Source organism: Ochotona princeps, chromosome 16 (assembly GCF_030435755.1).
Source record: "Ochotona princeps isolate mOchPri1 chromosome 16, mOchPri1.hap1, whole genome shotgun sequence".
Classification (NCBI taxonomy): domain Eukaryota; kingdom Metazoa; phylum Chordata; class Mammalia; order Lagomorpha; family Ochotonidae; genus Ochotona; species Ochotona princeps.
The window spans coordinates 867353-885061 of NC_080847.1; the positions used below are offsets into that span (position 1 = coordinate 867353).

The 17709-nt window shown below is 59.8% G+C and overlaps 1 protein-coding gene across 9 annotated transcripts in view; it reads right to left on the reverse strand.

Annotated features, from left to right (window-relative positions):
• Positions 1–17709, reverse strand: part of BANP (BTG3 associated nuclear protein) — a 44946-nt gene that overhangs the window by 17540 nt on the left and 9697 nt on the right. For 6 of the 9 annotated variants that reach the window (XM_004584078.3, XM_036492792.2, XM_058674348.1 and 3 more), the window contains exons 3-7: positions 17047–17138; positions 14882–15081; positions 7903–8019; positions 6546–6721; positions 2118–2357 (exon numbers count right to left, since the gene is read on the reverse strand). In XM_004584078.3, the coding sequence (XP_004584135.2) occupies positions 2118–2357; positions 6546–6721; positions 7903–8019; positions 14882–15081; positions 17047–17138 (825 nt within the window). The remainder of the gene's footprint in view (positions 1–2117; positions 2358–6545; positions 6722–7902; positions 8020–14881; positions 15082–17046; positions 17139–17709) is intronic. The other 3 variants (XM_004584081.3, XM_036492793.2, XM_058674349.1) reach the window with 1 other exon arrangement.

A 17709-nucleotide genomic window follows, 5' to 3' on the forward strand; every position in this document is an offset into this window, starting at 1 on the left:
AAACCCATGCCTCAGCAGCAGCCTTCCCCCATGGCAGGAGCTGTGGCTTGGGCAGGCAGGCCTGGGGCCCTGAGCGCGCTCTGCCCTGGCATCGCCTGCACCTGGCCAGCCGGCACCAGGGCCCAGGGCTGCAGCCCAAACGCGGCCGTCTCTGGCCTCTCCAACTCCCACCCCCACCTCTCTCACAGTACCCGGCAGCCTCAGCTGGACTGGCTGAGCTGGAAAACCTTATCGGGCCATGATAAGAAGATTACCTCGAATGCCAACGCATTCTGGGCCATGTGTTATTCGATAAGCAGAAAAACCCCAAGTTTGGTTTTGAAGTTGACGCCAACAAGCAAAGCCAGGATTCCCAGAGCCCACCCACCTAGAGGAGAAGCAGCCTCACCACGTGACCCTCACCACACGCGAAGACCAAGGAGACTCAGTCAGCCCCGGAGAGTAGGCCCGCAGACCCCACACATGCTCCCAGCACAGCCCTGGCTGCAAGGCCACGCGGCGCCAGCGGCAGCAGGCACAGTGCACCTGCAGCAGCTTCCAGGTGCCACTGGCCTCAAGCCAAGAGGACACCGACTCCCAAGGTGCCAATACCCGTCTCAACTGGACAGCAGAGTGTTGGCGGCACCTTCCTTGGGCAGGCCCGAGTGCTCCATCACATCTCCTTGAGGCCTGCCTGCACCCCCTTCCTGGCAAGCTGCCTGGAGCCCCTGGAGGCAATGCCCACCACGGTGCTGGCTGGGCAGCACGGTGCTGCCTAGAGCCCCTGGGGCAATGCCCACCACGGTGCTGGGCAGCACGGAGCTATCTCCACAAGGCTGGAAGCCTGACTGCTGTGAGGGACAGCTCAAGTTCCAGAGGAAAGCAAGCAGAAACCTCAGTGCCAACGATTTATTTCTTGAAATTACAGACTTGATTTGATAGCAGCTGGCTAAGGGAACCCAAAAGGACTCGGCCAACAAGCTCTCCCCAACAGTGGGGTCAGCACGGTGGGCACAGCCCCAACAGTGGGGTCAGCACGGTGGGCACAGCGCCAACAGTGAGGTCAGCACGGTGGGCACAGCCCAACAGTGGGGTCAGCACGGTGGGCACTGCCCCAACAGTGGGGTCAGCACGGTGGGCACTGCCCCAACAGTGGGGTCAGCACGGTGGGCACTGCCCCAACAGTGGGGTCAGCACGGTGGGCACAGCCCCAACAGTGGGGTCAGCACGGTGGGCACTGCGCCAGCAGTGGGGTCAGCACGGTGGGCACAGCCCCAGCAGTGGGGTCAGCACGGTGGGCACTGCGCCAGCAGTGGGGTCAGCACGGTGGGCACAGCCCCAACAGTGGGGTCAGCACGGTGGGCACAGCCCCAACAGTGGGGTCAGCACGGTGGGCACAGCCCAACAGTGGGGTCAGCACGGTGGGCACAGCCCCAACAGTGGGGTCAGCACGGTGGGCACTGCGCCAACAGTGGGGTCAGCACGGTGGGCACAGCCCCAACAGTGGGGTCAGCACAGTGGGCACAGCCCCAACAGTGGGGTCAGCACGGTGGGCAGAGCCCAACAGTGGGGTCAGCACGGTGGGCACTGCGCCATAGCACTGTGTCCAGAGGACACCTCCAGTGCCTCCACGTTGCCAGTGCTACAACAGAGTGGGTCAAGCTGCTACCTGCTCTGCCAGCATCTCACATGGTTGCCCATTTCTACCTGGCTGCTCCACTTCCCATCCAGCTCCCTGCTGGAAACTAGTCCAAGGGCTCCTGCACCCATATGGGAGACCTGGCGGAAGCTCATGGCTCCTGGGTTGGGCCTGGCCAAGCCCCAGCTGTAGTGGTCACTTGGGGAATGAACCAGTGGTTCAAAGATCTTCCCGTGTGTAACTCTGCCCATCAAAGAGAGAAAGAGAGCCCAGTGAGCCCAACGCCAGTAGCCAGGTCCCTGCTGAGCGGCCCACGCCAGGAGAGGAGGGCACTCAGACCCTTGGCCAGCCAGCCAGGTGTGGGGGACAGGAGGCCTCCGCTCGCCTCGTCTCACTGGCAGTCTCAGGACATGAGGAAGGGTCTCTTGTACAGCTCGGAGAGGGAACGCTGAGGCCAGAGCCCCTGCACTGCCGCCAGCATGGGGCCTGGCACGCTTACATCGGATGCCGTAGATGGTGAGTGGGTCGAGCTGCTTCTTGCCGTGCTTGCCCTGCCCTGAGAGGTTCGACACGGCCTGCACCTCGCGGTGGAAGAGGTAGTCGAGCAGCGTGAGGGCCATCTTCTCGGCCGTGCGGCAGTTGGTGCTGATGTGCAGCATGTCGGAGGGGATGATGGCGCAGCGCACCCGCATCTCAGGGTTGTTCTCGTCGCCCAGCCACGTGCCGTTGGGGTAGTCCTCTGCAGGAGAGGGAGAGCTCTGGGTCAGCAAGAGGTTCGGGTGGAGGGGTGGAACCCGGACAGCACACAGGAGGCCTCCACGCTCCGGGGGCAGCTGCATGCGCCACCCCCCACGTCTGCCTCGGGAAGGGCACCACCAGCCGAGCCCTGCGCCTCCACGCCACACGCAAGGCTGCCGTCCACAGGAGCTGAGACACCTGCTGATCAGGTACCCCACACCTGGGCAAGCTGTGGCAGCAGCTGACCCAGCAGACTTAGCAGGTGGCTGAGATCCGAGTTCATCATCAAGCCTGGAGGTAACGTCAGCTATCTTGCAATGTTCTTGTGATGGCCACACCAGTACAGAGACTGAGAAACATCCCAACCCATCTGCTTGTTTGCTGTCCAGCCCATGTGTGGACAGGAGGGGAGCTCAGCCCCCAACGAGCCTGTCACCCCAGGGAGCCCAGCCTCAAGGATGAGTGCAACACACCTGTCTGTGCAGCACCTGCCTACTCCAGGGTCGCCACAGGAAGGCCACTGGTGGGCTCTGCCAATGCCACACGCCCCTGGCCTTGGTCCCAGGAAGCCAGGAGCACAGGATCTGGTGTGAACATAAGGGCGGGGACTGGTGGCCTGGGCGCCAGGGACGGGGTGTGGCTGCAGCACAAGGCAGAGGCAAAGTGGATGGGGATCCTGCCTCCCACCCCACGCTCCACACACTGGGACAGCATGTGGAAGGAAAGCCAAGGCTAGGCAGAAGCGTGGACTGGCCCTCACACCCACACATTCCTGGGGCCAAGCGCGTGGACAGTCCAGGAGGAACAGAGGCCCCCAGTCACCACCTGACAACTTCTCTGGCCCCCTGAGGGTGAGAGCCAGCTGCTGAGGCCCACCACGCACACGCCCTCCTCCCAGTCCCTCTGCGATAACACCAGGCAGGGCCCAAGCCAGGGGGCATCCCAGCGTGTCTCAGGCTGCACTTGGAGCTGCGCGCAAACATCCAGCATGGGGAGGCGCCTGCTGTGCTGTCCCAGAGGCACCTGACCCTGCACTGCAGGGTCACCTCGGCATCTGGGCCTGGGCCCACCCAGGCTTCCTTGCTTCCTCTGGAGCTCCCTCCATACTGTTTTCTCTAGAACCTGCTGCCGGCATGGTCACCCGAAGGCCACGGTCTGTTTCTTCCCAAGGATGAGCCCGCACCAGCTCTGCAGGCTGACTCACTCCCATGCCATGCTGCATAGGTCGGCTCAGCACACGGCTCTTCACTGGACCTCCCGGCAGCAGCATCACCTCGCAGGACTCCCCAGGGAACCAGAGTTTCACGGGCTCGTTCTCCCAGCTGAGGCTGTGCCTGCCCCACAGCCCAGCCCAGCCCAGGAGGGCACAGGAATCCACACACTCAGTGCTCCGGTCCGCTAGCTATGACGCAAGGACAGACGGTGCAAAGAACCTTCATGATGTATCAGGCTAACCCTCTGCCATCCCATATGGACAGAGTCCCAGCTGCTCCACTTCCCATCCAGCTCCCTGCCTGTGGCCCGGGAAAGCAGTGGAGGACGGCCAGAGCCTGGAGACCTGCACCTGCGAGGGAGACCTGGGGGAAGTTTCGGACTTGGGATCAGCCCAGCACAGGCCATTGTGGCCATTTAGCGAGTGAACAAGCAGATGGAGGATCTCTCGCCCTGTCTCTCCTCTCTCTACAGATCTGTCTTTCAAATTAAAATAAATGAATCATTAAAAAAAAAGAACAAAAACGAGAATCTTTCTTTTGCCTGGGGGAGAGCTGTGACAACACCCCCGGCACACCTGGTACGCTGGGTTCAAGGCCTGGTAGAAGGAAGGCGGCTGGAGAGTAAATGAATTCAAAGAACATCATGCGGACAGCTACCAGGCCTGGGGCAGAGAGGGCAGGGGCAGGCCTACAGGCCCGCCTTGCAAGGCCAGCCAGAGGCCATCTCCGCCGGACATGGAATCTCGGCCCTGCACTCCAGGCACCACCACTCGGATTCCAGCCTAGAGATGAGACATACCACCTGCTCTCGGAACCGCCCTGGGTGCTGGCCATGTGTGCTCTGCTGCAGCTTTTCCAAGTGGAAAGTCTCAAACCAACTTCTATCCTACAGTTCTGCCAGCAAACACTGAGCTGCTTCTCAATGTGAACCAGTTATCTACCAACAGCAAACCTCCAGGCCGTGGCCAGCTGGCAGCACCAACATGGGATCTGAAGCCCAGACGCTGGGCCAGGAGTCCAGCAGCGACATAAGCAGCTGCGGCCGATCTCAGCACCAAGGCCACAGCTAAAACCATGCAGCTCATGGTCGCGTTACATAGCTCCCCACTGCCAAACACCCCGTGAGACCACCACGTGCCCAGCAGGACGCTGGGAAGACCCGAGAACGCTCAGCCAGGCCATCACCACAGGACCCAGCAGGACACTCAAATGTGAGCAACAAGCTGCCCAGCCTGAAGGCATGGGGGTATCTGCAGGGGTCCCGGCTTGGCAAGTCTTGTCTCACAGGGCCTAAATACAGTTCTGGGCTCCCGGCTGTGCAGGACCCTGGGGGAGACAGCCAGCAGATAGATCCCCCCCTTACTGTCACTCTGCCTTTCAAAGAAAATGAATAAATCTCTAAAGCAAACTATTGTTAAAAAGGCAAGTCATTCGTATGAACCATTTAGAATTCCTAAGAAGCAACACCACTGTCAGAGAGCAGCTGCCGCCGTGCAGACAGAACTAAGGCAACTGCAGACAGCCCGAGACCACCGCGCCCGGCCAGAGCCCAGCTCCCGGGGGGCACCGCGCCCGGCCAGACTGCGCACCAGCACGGGGGTGCCGAGTAACCACTGCCACAGAAACAATCTAGAACTCAGTGGAAAGGGTGAGCACACGCAGAACCACGGAAACAGATGCTTTAGGACGGTCAGTCTGCAGGCCAGTGCTGCGCTAGTTGCGAAGGCTTTAGGCTGGGAGACTCCCATCACACACCGACAGCGTCCAGTGCCGGCAGGCTCCACCCTGGGGCCCGGCTTCCTCCAGAAACACGTTTGGGACGGGGAGGCAGCGGGGGACACCCCAGCCTCGTGACAGCTTTGGGGAATAAGCCAGCAGAGGCAGTCTTTCTCTCCATTTCTGCCTCTCAAGTAAATAAAATAAATGATTTTAATGGTCCATTCAGACATCAACTTAATAAAAAAAAATTACACCCCTCCCACCTGTTCGTGTCAATCCAAGGAATTTACATTAGAAGTGAAAGTAGCAGGCCCAGCACAGTAGCCTAGTGGCTAAATCCTCGTCTTACATGCACCACGATCCCACATGGGCGCCGGTTCTAATCCCGGCTGCTCCACTTCCCATCCAGCTCCCTGCTTGTGGCCTGGGAAAGCAGTCGAGGACGGCCCAAAGCCTTGGGACCCTGCACCCATGTGGGAGCTCCTGAAGAAGAAGCTCCTGGCTCCTGGCTTTGGATCGGCTCAGCTCCAGTTATTGCAGCCACCTGGGGAGTGAACCAATAAATGAAAAATCTTCCTCTCTGTATCTCCTTTCTCTCCATATATCTGCCTTTCCAATAAAAATAAATAAATCTTTAAAAAAATAAAAATTAAAATAAAATAAAAACGAAACAAACAAACAACAACAGCAAAAAAAAAAAAAAAACCACAAGCAACGACTCACTGGGGGGAAGAGAAAGGCTCCTGGCTCCTGATAGCTCAGACGGCAGCGAGCCCACCCCAGCCAAGTCACTCCCAGGGAACTGTACAGACTACTGACAGAGCCGAGCAAAGGCCAGGGGGCAGGAAGCTTCTGGCCACTCAGCCCCTTGCAGGATGGAGGAGGGCACACCGCCTGGGAGCGCAGGCTGCCATGGCCTGCCCCTTCCTGCCCGCACGCAGTGGGAGGCGGCAGTGCAGCTAGTACCATGAACCCCAGACCGGCAATGCAGCCTGCCCGTCTACACCTAGACTCTGGTGAGCCACGGAGCCCGGCCCCAGGAGGCACCAAGTCACCAGGCTGACGCCGACTACATCAATCTGCAACTGTCCCGACTACATCAATCTGCAACTGTCCCGAGCAGAAGGGAAAAGTGCCTTCCCGGTGCCTGTGCGAGGCCCAGCGAGGCCACATCACTCCACTCCCTCCCCTTCTCCTCCAACTGGTTCTGAAAAGCAGCAGCAGAGCCAGCCAAGAGCAGCAGCCCCAGCACCCACCTTCTGAGTTCAAGGTGATCAGCGTGACATTGTTCCCAATGCTCTGGCTGCCCGGCTGGCCACAGGTGGACACAGAGTCGCTGGCCTCTGAGCCGCTCTCCCCGTCCTCATTGTGGCTGTCCTCTTGGCCGGGCACCTTCACCACGATGGTGTTCTGCCGACGCCCAGGAACCGCACTGTGGGAACAAGCACGCCAGGGGGCTGTGAGAGGGGCCTGACCGAGTGGGCAGGGCTCAGCTCTGCTCCAGCCTCGAGCAGGAGCCAACTACGTGGACCAGACTGCTCTGTCTACATGAAACTCAAAGGAGACCAATGTATAGGGAGGCTGCTTTTATCACACAGGAAACAAAGCCACCACTCACTGGGCTGGGCCTGGAAAGCTGCCAATTAGCCGGAGCTACTTGAACAAGAGCGTCTTCTGGGGCTGGGTCCCAGAGAAACACCCCAGGGGCCCTGGCCCCCAGGCCACACAAAATACCCAGATGGCTCAGCCCACCACCAGAATCCACTGCAGGGGACCCCAAGAGCCAGCTGCAAGTCCAGAGAACTCCCAGGAGCCACCTCACAAGCGTGCTGCTGGGACACAGCGGCCAGACCCTGGCCCTCCTGACAAGGCTCGCAAAGACTCCCTGCCGAAGGCCAGCACCAAGACGGCGACGAGTGGCTGCGGGACCGGGCGTGCTGCCCAGGGCACCGTCGGGCAGCCCTCGCCTGCTCCTGGCACCAGACCCTGAGGGAGACACATCTGCCCGGCCCTCCACCTGCGGCGACCCCCTCTGACCGGCTTCTTCCTGCTCCGCACTCTCCAACCCCTCCCTTCGCACCAGGACCTTGGGGGCTCCCCCAGAGCCAGGCTAAGACAAGAGACCAGACACAGCTGGAGGACAGAGGGTGTGGGGAGGCGGGGCACGTGACAAGGGAAGGCAGAACCCAGGCTGCTGGCCGAGGGTCACCTGCAGGGCCTTCAGCTCCACCCAGAGGGATGGAAGCCTCTGCCCACTGCCACCTCCGACCAGTCTACCCAAAACACCTCAAGAGAAGGGGTAACAGAAGCGGGACAGCTTCCGCAGGTCACACAGGAGACTGGCACAAGCTGGTGGACAGCTTCCGTCCCCCACACGTCAGCGTGTGGCGGGCCCTGGCTGCCTGAATCGGGCCACAGCGCTCAGCCTCACCAGCCACCCCGGGAGCTGCATGGGCCCTCCCAGACCACTGCCCTGTGCCTGCTGGACCCAGGCCACAGTCGCAGGGGCAGACCACATGCTGAGCCAGGCCCTGTCTTAGTGTTGGGACTCCTCTGAGTGGGGAAAGGCAGGGGCACCGTGAACGGGGAAGGTAGGGGTGCGTGGCTACTGACTTGCTAACGACATTTTCCAGGGGGTCCGGTGCCCTGTTGCTCAAGGGGTCTTCCATCTTGGCTACAACGGCGTTCTGCCGGTCACTGTTGAGTATTACTGTAGTCTGGGGGACAGCGCTACGGAACAAAAGAATCACAAAGAAAAGAAGACCTTAAAACAGCAACATTCATTTTCAGAGCACATGCGAGCAATTCAACACAGTTAGCTCCCAGGGCCCTGAGCCAGCGGGCCACATGGGGGTGCCCCCAGGCCGGGCTCTCAGCTGAGCCCTCAGGGAAAGCTGCACTGCGGCAGGGAAGCCCTGCGCAGCCCACAGGTGTCTACAGCAGGACAGTCACTCCTCGCTCCCTCCCGGCCACTGCCCCCAAGACAGTTACACACTCCTGTAGCACACGTGCCTGTGGCAGCACTGGTGTGAGGACGCCTCAGCAGACCGGTGCAGGCCCAGGGGAGCACGGGATGATGACTTGGGGGTCCGACGGAGCAGCCCCTCAGGCACAGACCCACAGTGCTCTGTGGTCACAGACATCTCTAAACTGTCAGAGGCTGGGGAGCACAAAGAACAGGTGCTGGGAAGACCAAGGAACAGGGCCCAAGTCCTGTCCCCAGAAACCAGGCCTGGCAAGGCTGCTTTGCCACACTCTGCACCATGGAGAAGGACCACGGCTCGGGGCTCCACGGTCACCTGGTCACCTCGGCCACAGTCCCTGTGTTCCCCACAGACACGAGGGCATCCCAGAGGCGGGTGCTAGTGGCGGCCAGGGTCCCAGGACCCACTGGGACAGGCTGTGGAGCAGAAGGCCAGCACGTGGCGGGAGCCCACTAAGGCACCTGTTTCCCAAAAACTGTCAAAACCAAGGACATGACATTCAGGCCGGCAGCTTCCGGCTGCAAGAGGCAGGCTCCTGGGGTGCAGGGTGTGGACAGCCACCCCAAGAGCCTTGGGCACCCTCCCTCCCCAGACAGCATGACCTCCGACCCCAATTTCCCCATGGGCTGGCACACAGGGCAGCTGAGTATACAGCAGGGGCACACTGTGCCTGCCCCGGGGCACTCACAGGACCCACATTTCCTGGCCCTCCAAACTACAAAAGCCGTCTGCTCAAGCAGGGCAGGTGACCGCACAGGCCTCAGGCTTGCGAGCTCGGCTACAGCCCGTGAGTCTGTTCCTGTACCTCACTCACTCACACTTCGCTCCTCACTGCAATGACAACGCACCACAGAGGGACCTCTGATGGGTCCCCTTTCTGTCGGCAATGAGATGGACAAACCCACCAGGATGATTCCCCTCTATTTCATCTGAGAAAGAGAGGAAGACAGAGACAGACGGCTCCCACACAGCTTCAATGCCCGAAGGCCTGCACCCGCCAAGGCTGGGGCAACCACTCCGCCCGGGCTTCCTGTGCAGGCCTCCCAGGCCCTGCGTGAGCAGGAAGCTGGAGTCAGAGCCATACCGACCTACTCTGAAATGGACACCTCAACCACCAGAGAGGCCAAGTGGTGTTGTGTGCACAACAACGTTCCTGGAGGGCCCAGTGTGGTAGCCTAGTGGCTAAAAGTCTTCATCTTGCAAGCACCAGGATCTCATATCAGCACCAGTTCATGTCCTGGCTGCTCCACTTCCCATCCAGCTCCCTGCTTGTGGCCTGGGAAAGCAGCAGAGGACAGCCCAAAGTCTTGGGACACTGCACCTGCGTGAGAGACCCAGAAGAAGCTTCTGGCTCCTGGCTCCGGATTGTCTCAGCTCTGGCTATTGTGGCCACTTGGGGAATGAATCAGCAGACGAAAGATCTTCCTCTCTGTCTTTCCTCCTCTCTGTATATCTGGCTTTTTAATAAAAATAAAAATAAATAAATCTTTTTTTTTTCAAGTTACTGGAAATAACAGAGCAGTGCTTACTCCCCATCTGTCCACACCCCGGGGTCCCCCCACTTGCCACCTTGTGGGGTGCCTTTCTGGCTCAGCCCTGGCCCCCAGGGAAATCACAGCCTAGTTGGTGCTATGAGGAAGCAGTTATACAGCTGGACTGAGCCTTGTCTCCGAGTACCTCAAAGGAACATGACCCCAGCGCGCGGGCCCTCCTGAGCGGCTCCTCCCGCTGCCCACAGCTGGCCACAGCTGGCAGCCAGGACTGCACGCCAGCGTCCCTCGGTGCCCCAGCCAGAGGTCTGCTTAGGCTCAATGAATACCTGATTTTTCCTTTTGTTTTCAAAAGATTGTATTTATTTACTTACTTGAAAGGAAGTGTTACAAAGAAAAGGCAGAAAGAGACACAGAGGCAGACAGCACTGCACTTGCTGGTTTAGTTCCCAGGCGGACGCCGAGGCCGGGACCGGGGCCAGGCACAGCAGCAGCCGGAAGTCTCCCCGTGGGTGCAGGGACTGTCACTAACTCATCCTCCACTACTCTCCCAGCCATTGGAAGTGGAGCAGCCAAGACTTGAACCACCGCCCCCACGGGTGCTGCACTGCCCTCAAAGGCCTAAGCTGGCCCTGTCCCTTCATTTGAACTGGCTTGCTCCGGCAAACTTGAAACCATGGCTTCCACCCTCCGAGTTCTCATGGCAAATGGTTCCTCCCTGCAGAGGCACCCAGGCGCTGTGTCCCTAAGTCATGCCTGCCCCGGGGCTCTGTGCAAGCGCAACCAGCTACACCGGCATGAGCAAAAGCAGAGGACCAAGCCTTCAACTCCAGAGCTGAGCACCGGCTTCTCTGAGCCAGAGCTAGCAAACCAGATGGCCGGGGTAGTGAACAGACGTGAACACAGCGGGCGGGTCAGGTGTGGGGCGACACCTGGGACCAGCAGAGCCAGCTGCAGCCTGAGGTCACTATACCAGGTGCGCCCCACTCCCACGGCACACCTGATGCTGTGACACTTCCAGAGACCTCCAAGAGGGATGGGCCCCAAACCCCGCCCTCTTTGAAAGCTCAATGAAGCAGCACCCAGACACCCTGCCCACACCTCCAGACGCTGTGGAGGGCTTCTGAGGCCAGGCTGTTCTGTGCTCTCCCTCGTTCTCACCCTCCCCTCACTATCCCACTCTTCCCAGCAGACCTTTCTTTCCCCACGGAGAGATAAGCCCAGCCCCACCCAGCAGAGACCCTGGCCTACAGAGCCAAGGCACACTGCTAACAACGCCCGGAGCAGAGGCCGGGAGGTCCGAGGGGACCAGCCCCAGAGGCCCTGCATCCACCGAAACAACCCAACTCATGATCAGAATCCTAAGCCAGGGCGACTCGACTGGCCAACTCCATCAAGTATTCGAGAAGAAAGACTCAGCCAACAGAAACACTTGCAGAAGGCAACTGGCAAGCAACGTTCCGACGGGAACAGACAGCGGACGAGCTCCGAGTCCTGCCCTGCGACCACACGGTTCACTGCACTCATGGTGTGGAAGACAGGACGTGCCCCCCAAAACATCAGAGGAAAGGGAGACACAGAAATGGTGGCCACAGGCAGCACAGGAAGGGCACCCGCCACGGGAAGCATCACTAGATGGCACAAGCCGCCGACAGAAGCCACCCGTGGTGCCAGGAAGGGAGGACCGAGATTCAACAGGCATGAACAGCTGGGAAGCCGCTGCACACTGAGGGGCAGCAGGGCCTCCCAGCAGGGGGCACTCCTGCTCCCAGCGGCTGACCCTCAGCCGTGACCTGGGTCACCCGGAGGCCATCTGTGCACACAGCCTGAGGACCACCGAGAGCCCACTCTGCACTGGCCTGGCCACGGGCTGCAGTGTGGCCTGCAAGGGCAGCTGAGGTACCCAGTCCAGGAGCACAGCCCCTGCTGGCACGGCCTTCACTGCCCCCAGGCTGCAGCCCATCACCCTGCTTCAACTGGCCTCCAGTGTTCCTGTCTGCCAGTACCATCACACACTCACATCCCAGCTTCCAATTCAACAAGGAAAGCACTAAGCGAGTCCTCCATGGCCAAGATCAAACTATTTCTTCACAACACAGACAGTGCTTCAGTTCAACATGGCCACGCTCTGTAACTTTTCCAAATATGTTCACTGAAAAGGTAGGCAGAGATGCCCAACAGCAGCGAAGCCAAAGCCAAGACGCCCCCAGCCTCCTGCATGGGTGGGGGGCAACACTGCCTGAGGCCCACCAGGCAAAGGCAGCCCGGCCAGGCTGGCTCTCTGGGGGGCTGGGCCCCTCAGCAGCACGCCATGGGAAGGCACTGGGCTTGGGTCTGGGTCCACGTGTGCACTCCTAGGCTAATACTCGGTGTTGAGGAAAAGAGTCACGCGCCTCTCCATGAAAGCCTTCCTGCCACCTTCCCTCATGAGCCAGCGCTATGCAGAAGCTTCGGGCTCACTGGGGCGGCATTACCACTGTAAAGGCACAACAAGCGTGGCCTAACTTCAAAGCTTTAAAAATCAAAAACAGCGACAGCTTTCTTGTCCACACGCACACTCAGATGACGAGAGCCAGCAGAGCTGAGCCCTAGGTACCAGCCCAGCTCCAGTCTCCTGGGGGCAAAGTGCACCCTGCAGTGCCACACCCAGGCAGCCGCCGCACAGCAGGGCCATTGCCACGCACAGTACCGTGCCCGCTGCACTCCGCTCCAAGTCTGACGGGACGGTCAGCTGCCGGCATGCTGCACTGTGCACGCTGGCCCAGCTGAGACGTTCCCAGCCAGTACCACACCAAGGCATGCAGCTCCCACTGCCTCCCAGTGTCACTGCAGGGTGTAAGTCTCAGGTCACCACTCCTAGACACACCCACAGCACACCTTACAGGAGCTCACCCGGCCCTCCTGCCACCTCCAAGCCAGTGAACACGTGGAGCAGCAGGGCGGAGGCAGGCTGTAGACCAGCGGCCTGCACCTTCTCACACTCCCAGCGGAACATGGAGCTCTGCGCCCACAGGGCTGCCCGGCCAGCAGGGCCACTCGGAAACCATCACAGGCGGCCTGTCCTTGCTGCAGAGCCCAGTGTCCCTCCAGCCACACCAAGTGAGGGTGAGCAGTCCTTCGGACAGTCGCACAGCCCGGCCCGAGGCCAGTTAGGTGGCCCTGTCTGGGACTGACCCTGCCAAGCAGGTCCACACGAGGGCTGCGCGATCCACTCGCCCTCTCCCTGGAAGGTTCCCTGGACAGCTTCAGATGTTGTCAATGAGTATTTCTTGTTTTCAGAGCTGGTGCTGAGAGAATGCCAGGTTCAACACCTGACACAGTCACTCCGCCGTGTCTATTTATTGGCACAGTCCTTCAGAAACGAGAGACACAGGCCCTGCACCGGAGCGGGGCCGCAGACGCCTGGCTCCTGACAGCCTGCCTCCTGACGAGACGCAGCGCCCGCAGCCCAGAGTGCACGGCAGATACCCTTCCCTGCAGGGAACACGGCCCAGCAGCAGCTGAAGAGGGCGGGCAGCAGGAGTCATCAGCACGCCCAAGCTGCCAGGGTCAACTGGCAACAGGAGGGTGCTAGAGACTGGGCACAAGGTCACCATGGAGGCCGGCTCAGGGAGTGGGCGCCCCGCAGGCCCCTCACAGGCCATCTGCACACACATGCGCTCCTGACCGGAACGCCCTGGTCCACCTCTGACAGGAGCAGCACGCGACAGCTCCTGGGCAGGAAGGGCGCCCCTCGGAGCAGCAGCCCTCACTGTGGGTGCCCAAGATGCTCTGAGCTCAGCTCTCCCATATACCCGAAGCAATCTGCTCCCAGCTGGCTGAGGCTGCCGTCCCACTCAGAGCCAAGGCGGCGGGTCGTGTTTTCCGCAGCCTGGACTCTGCAGGCGCCGACCACCATGGCAGCAGAACCCCACACCAGACGCCCTGGAGCTCCTCCCTCCACCGCCTGCAGGGTCGTCGCCTGGACACCAAGTGCTAGCTGGAATACCTGGCTGGCTCCCTGCAGGCCTGGGGAGACAGATTGCCCCAACAGACTCGACTGCCTTATCATTTCTCCTCTACATCACCATCTGAGCACCTCGCTAATTTTCAAACCATAAATCCTACTTCCTAACACTGTACTTTGGAATACAAGCACCTCAGACAAAATATTAACCTTTGAGTCTGAGGACTCTGTACAGCAAGCTCAGTCAGGTGCCTACACAAAGACATCACTCACTGATGCCACCCTGGGGACTGAGATGCCCAACGCTGCTGCCAGCAGCTGGAGGCAAATGAGGGGCAGATAGGGGCAGGCTGGGGCAGGTAGGGGCAGGCTGAGGCAGGTAGGGGCAGGCTGGGGCAGGTAGGGGCAGGAGAGGGGCAGGTAGCGGCAGGTAGGGGCAGGCTGGGGCAGGTAGGGGCAGGCTGAGGCAGGTAGGGGCAGGCTGGGGCAGGTAGGGGCAGGAGAGGGGCAGGTAGCGACAGGTAGGGGCAGGAGAGGGGCAGGTAGCGGCAGGTAGGGGCAGGCTGGGGCAGGTAGGGGCAGGCTGGGGCAGGTAGGGGCAGGAGAGGGGCAGGTAGGGGCAGGTAGGGGCAGGAGAGGGGCAGGTAGGGGCAGGTAGCAAGGACTGAAAAGAAGAGCTACCAATTACGCCAGCACAGCAGATGATAGCAGGCACGAGTATCAGCACCCCGTACTACACCATGAACACACGGACAGTGGAGGCGCTCTCCGTACCTGCACTGCGCCCCCATGCAGGGCAGCAGGTCACCATCCCCAGGGCTCTGAGGTGGCGTCAGAGCTCCAGTAGCCGGTGGGATGCCACGGCAGGCCAGGGCTCCCCACTGTACCCTCCTGCCTAAGCAAACTGCCAGCTCCACTTCCTGCATCCACAGGCCCACCGGGCGGCTTTCAAGACAGGTGCGGTAAAGCCATGGCCCAGAATAGACCAATGAGAAATTTCTCCCACCACCTACAGAGCAAAGATGATGGAAAAGCAAAGGAGCAAACATCAATGTGTAGGACTTGTTCCAAAGACAGAGAGCTAGGAGTGTGCCCACGGTCACCCTGGGCTCAGCCGGGCCAGGGCACAGCTGCAGGCCAGCTGGGTGGGTAGGAATGGGCCTGTGGCTTACCATCGCACTTTGTTGCAGGTCTGGGTTGCGCCCAGCGGGGAGCCCGCCACCATGGGCACTTGGATGGGGCTGTGCTGTTTGTTGGTGACCAGGTCCAGCTTCTCTTCCAGGGACTTACAGGTCGCCTCCAGCGCCTGCAGCTTGGCCTCAATGCTATCCAGTCGCAAGCATATTGTCTGGTTAATGGAATACAGGAAGGACTGGAAGTGAAAAAAGAACGCTTTAGAAAGGAGATCTTGCTTGCTTCCTGACAGACGATTCCCAAGGGCTTGGCGGGGCTGCTATCTGGTATCAGCTGTGGCTCTCCCGGGGTGCCTCCCATGCTATGCGCACACACCCCTAGCACACACCCCTAAGGCCGGCCACACCTCTCCAACACCTCAACCAACCAGTCTGCAGACCCCAGCGCCCACTCGCCCTGACGGGTCGGAGACGCTGCACTACAAGCTTGCCACCTGGTGGCAGACCACGACAGCAGCCTCTCGGCTGTCCCCACCTGACAAATCCCTCCTGGGTTGCCACTCCGTCTGGTGAGCATGAGAACCAGGACTGGGGCAGGCATGGCTGGACGAAGAGTAGCATCCGTCGGCAGGTATGTGGGCTGGACAGTGGGGCTGGATGGCTTGAACTAGGCTTTAATGCCCATTGGCAAGTATGAGAGCTGAATGGGATGTGGGACAGACTGGACCAGTCTGCTGTACATACTGGCAAGCACGGAAACCAGGGCAAGGGGCGGGCCTGGTGGGGGTTATTGTGAATTGCCCCAACCAGGCTGCGGCTCTCATTGGTTCACATGGCCAAATGTGTGGTTGGCAGGCTTGGGATGGGCTCCAACACCCATTGGTTTGTGTAAAAGATGGGGCTGGAGGCAGAACTGACCCAGCAATGGCAATCCCCAGTATATGCATAGGCTGGTAGGGATGACGGATGGTGCCGGACCCTGTACTGGCAAGCGCACACAAGAATCAGGTCTGGGATCACCTCAGATGAAGTTTCTTTGGGGATCCCCCCAATCGAACTGCCGGACTCAGAACCCCAACCATGAAGAGAATTGCAGGCTCCATGGTCTGACCATGGAGTGCATGTGTCAAAGCTGAACTGCCTCCGTGGCTCAGACAGAGCAGTGGACAGTGTGTCCAGGTGCACACGGAGGACATGGCAGTACATTGGAGCCTGCAGAGGGCAGCAGGTACCACACAGAGGAAAGAACAAATTGATCAACTAGCCCAGCCAAGAATTGGCAGTGAAAATCTGGGCAAACAGAAACTCTAAGGTGGCCTGTGTCAGCCAGTGGATTCTGGAGAATTTCATTGTGCTTGGAACGGCAAGATTGGCAGCAATTCTGAACTGCTGGAACTATCAAAACTACTTGAGCAGGACCCTCAGAGCATGCCCCACATCGAGGACCTTGGGATGCTTGGGAGGCTGGGTGGGGCTTCTCCCTTTGTCTCTCCCCTTCCCCCAGAAATAGGAAGAAAAAACCAATGGTATAACCCACTTTCCTGTAGCCCTTGACCCTCTGAGCCTTAATCAACTAGGTAAAGATCATCAAAATAAATAAATAAATAAAGAGTAAGGCACCCCAAGTGTCCGGCAGCGAGTGGCGGCGCTCGGAGCCGGCGAGGAGGGTCGCCTCCAGCACTGGCCCTGCACTGACCGACGGGAAGCTTCAAGCCTTGGAGGCGGAGCTGTGCGCTGTGTCCAGGTCACCCGCACGTGCAGAAACTCCACATGACCCAGCTGACACAGGCGACTGTCCACACAGACACACCGCATGACAGTGACTGCACCCAGTGACCGCCTTCCCCGCTGAGGCACTGCAGATGCGGGAACCCACACAACCAGCAAGCGCGCTCTGGGACGCTGCCGGACAAGCAGGCCACCCCGCCTGGGACGGTACCTCAACAGAAACATTTACTCTCCACACTCTTCAAGGAAACAGTGACTCCCCAAAATAGTGTCTGCACCCCACCCTAGAAGCCAGAGCACAGGTCTCAGCAGGTGTGAGTGCATCCTGCGCTGGGCTGGGTCAGGCCAAGGGCCGCAACAGACGAAGAGCCGGACACAGGGCAGAAGGCCACTTCAGGGGAAGCCGGGCTGGCAGAGCAGTGTCCTTGGGGCCTGCAGCCATGGGAGCAGCCGAGCAGATGAGAGCAGCGCCTCACCTTTATGGAGGGATCCTGGCAGCTGACGGCAAGTCGCTGGCGCTTCAGAGCGGGCTCGTCTTCGTCCGTTACCACATGGTTTTCTAGAACAACTGCAAAGCAATGACAAGCCGTGAGCCATGAGCCATGGGCCATGAGTCGTGGGCCATGAGTCGTGGGCCGTGAGCCGTGGGCCGTGGGCCATGAGCCTGCCACTTCAGGGTCAACAGCAACGCTTGAGGCCAGCGTGATGCCACAGACATTCACCCTCTGCCTGCACGCCAGCACTGCACTGGGGCGCCAATCCAAGTCCCGGCAGCTCCACTTCCCATCCAGCTCCCTGCTTGTGGCCTGGGAAAGCAGTCGAGGACGGCCCAAGGCCTTGGGACCCTGCACCCACATGGGAGACCTGGAAAAAGCTCCTGGCTCCTGGCTTCACCAAGAACAGCCACTAATGGAGTGAATCAGCAACAGATCTCTCTGTAATTCTGACTTTCAAGTAAAATGAGTAAGTCTTGTTTAAAAAAAAAATGCACAACCAATTTCATCTTACTTCTTTTAATTCTACACTTCAAACTTGTAAGCAGGCCAAAACAAGCCAAGCAGAACAGAAGGAGGAGCTCAGGTTCCAGAGGTGACCCCAGCAGGGCTGGGCACTCCCAGGCACCTGCCCAAAGGGCAAAG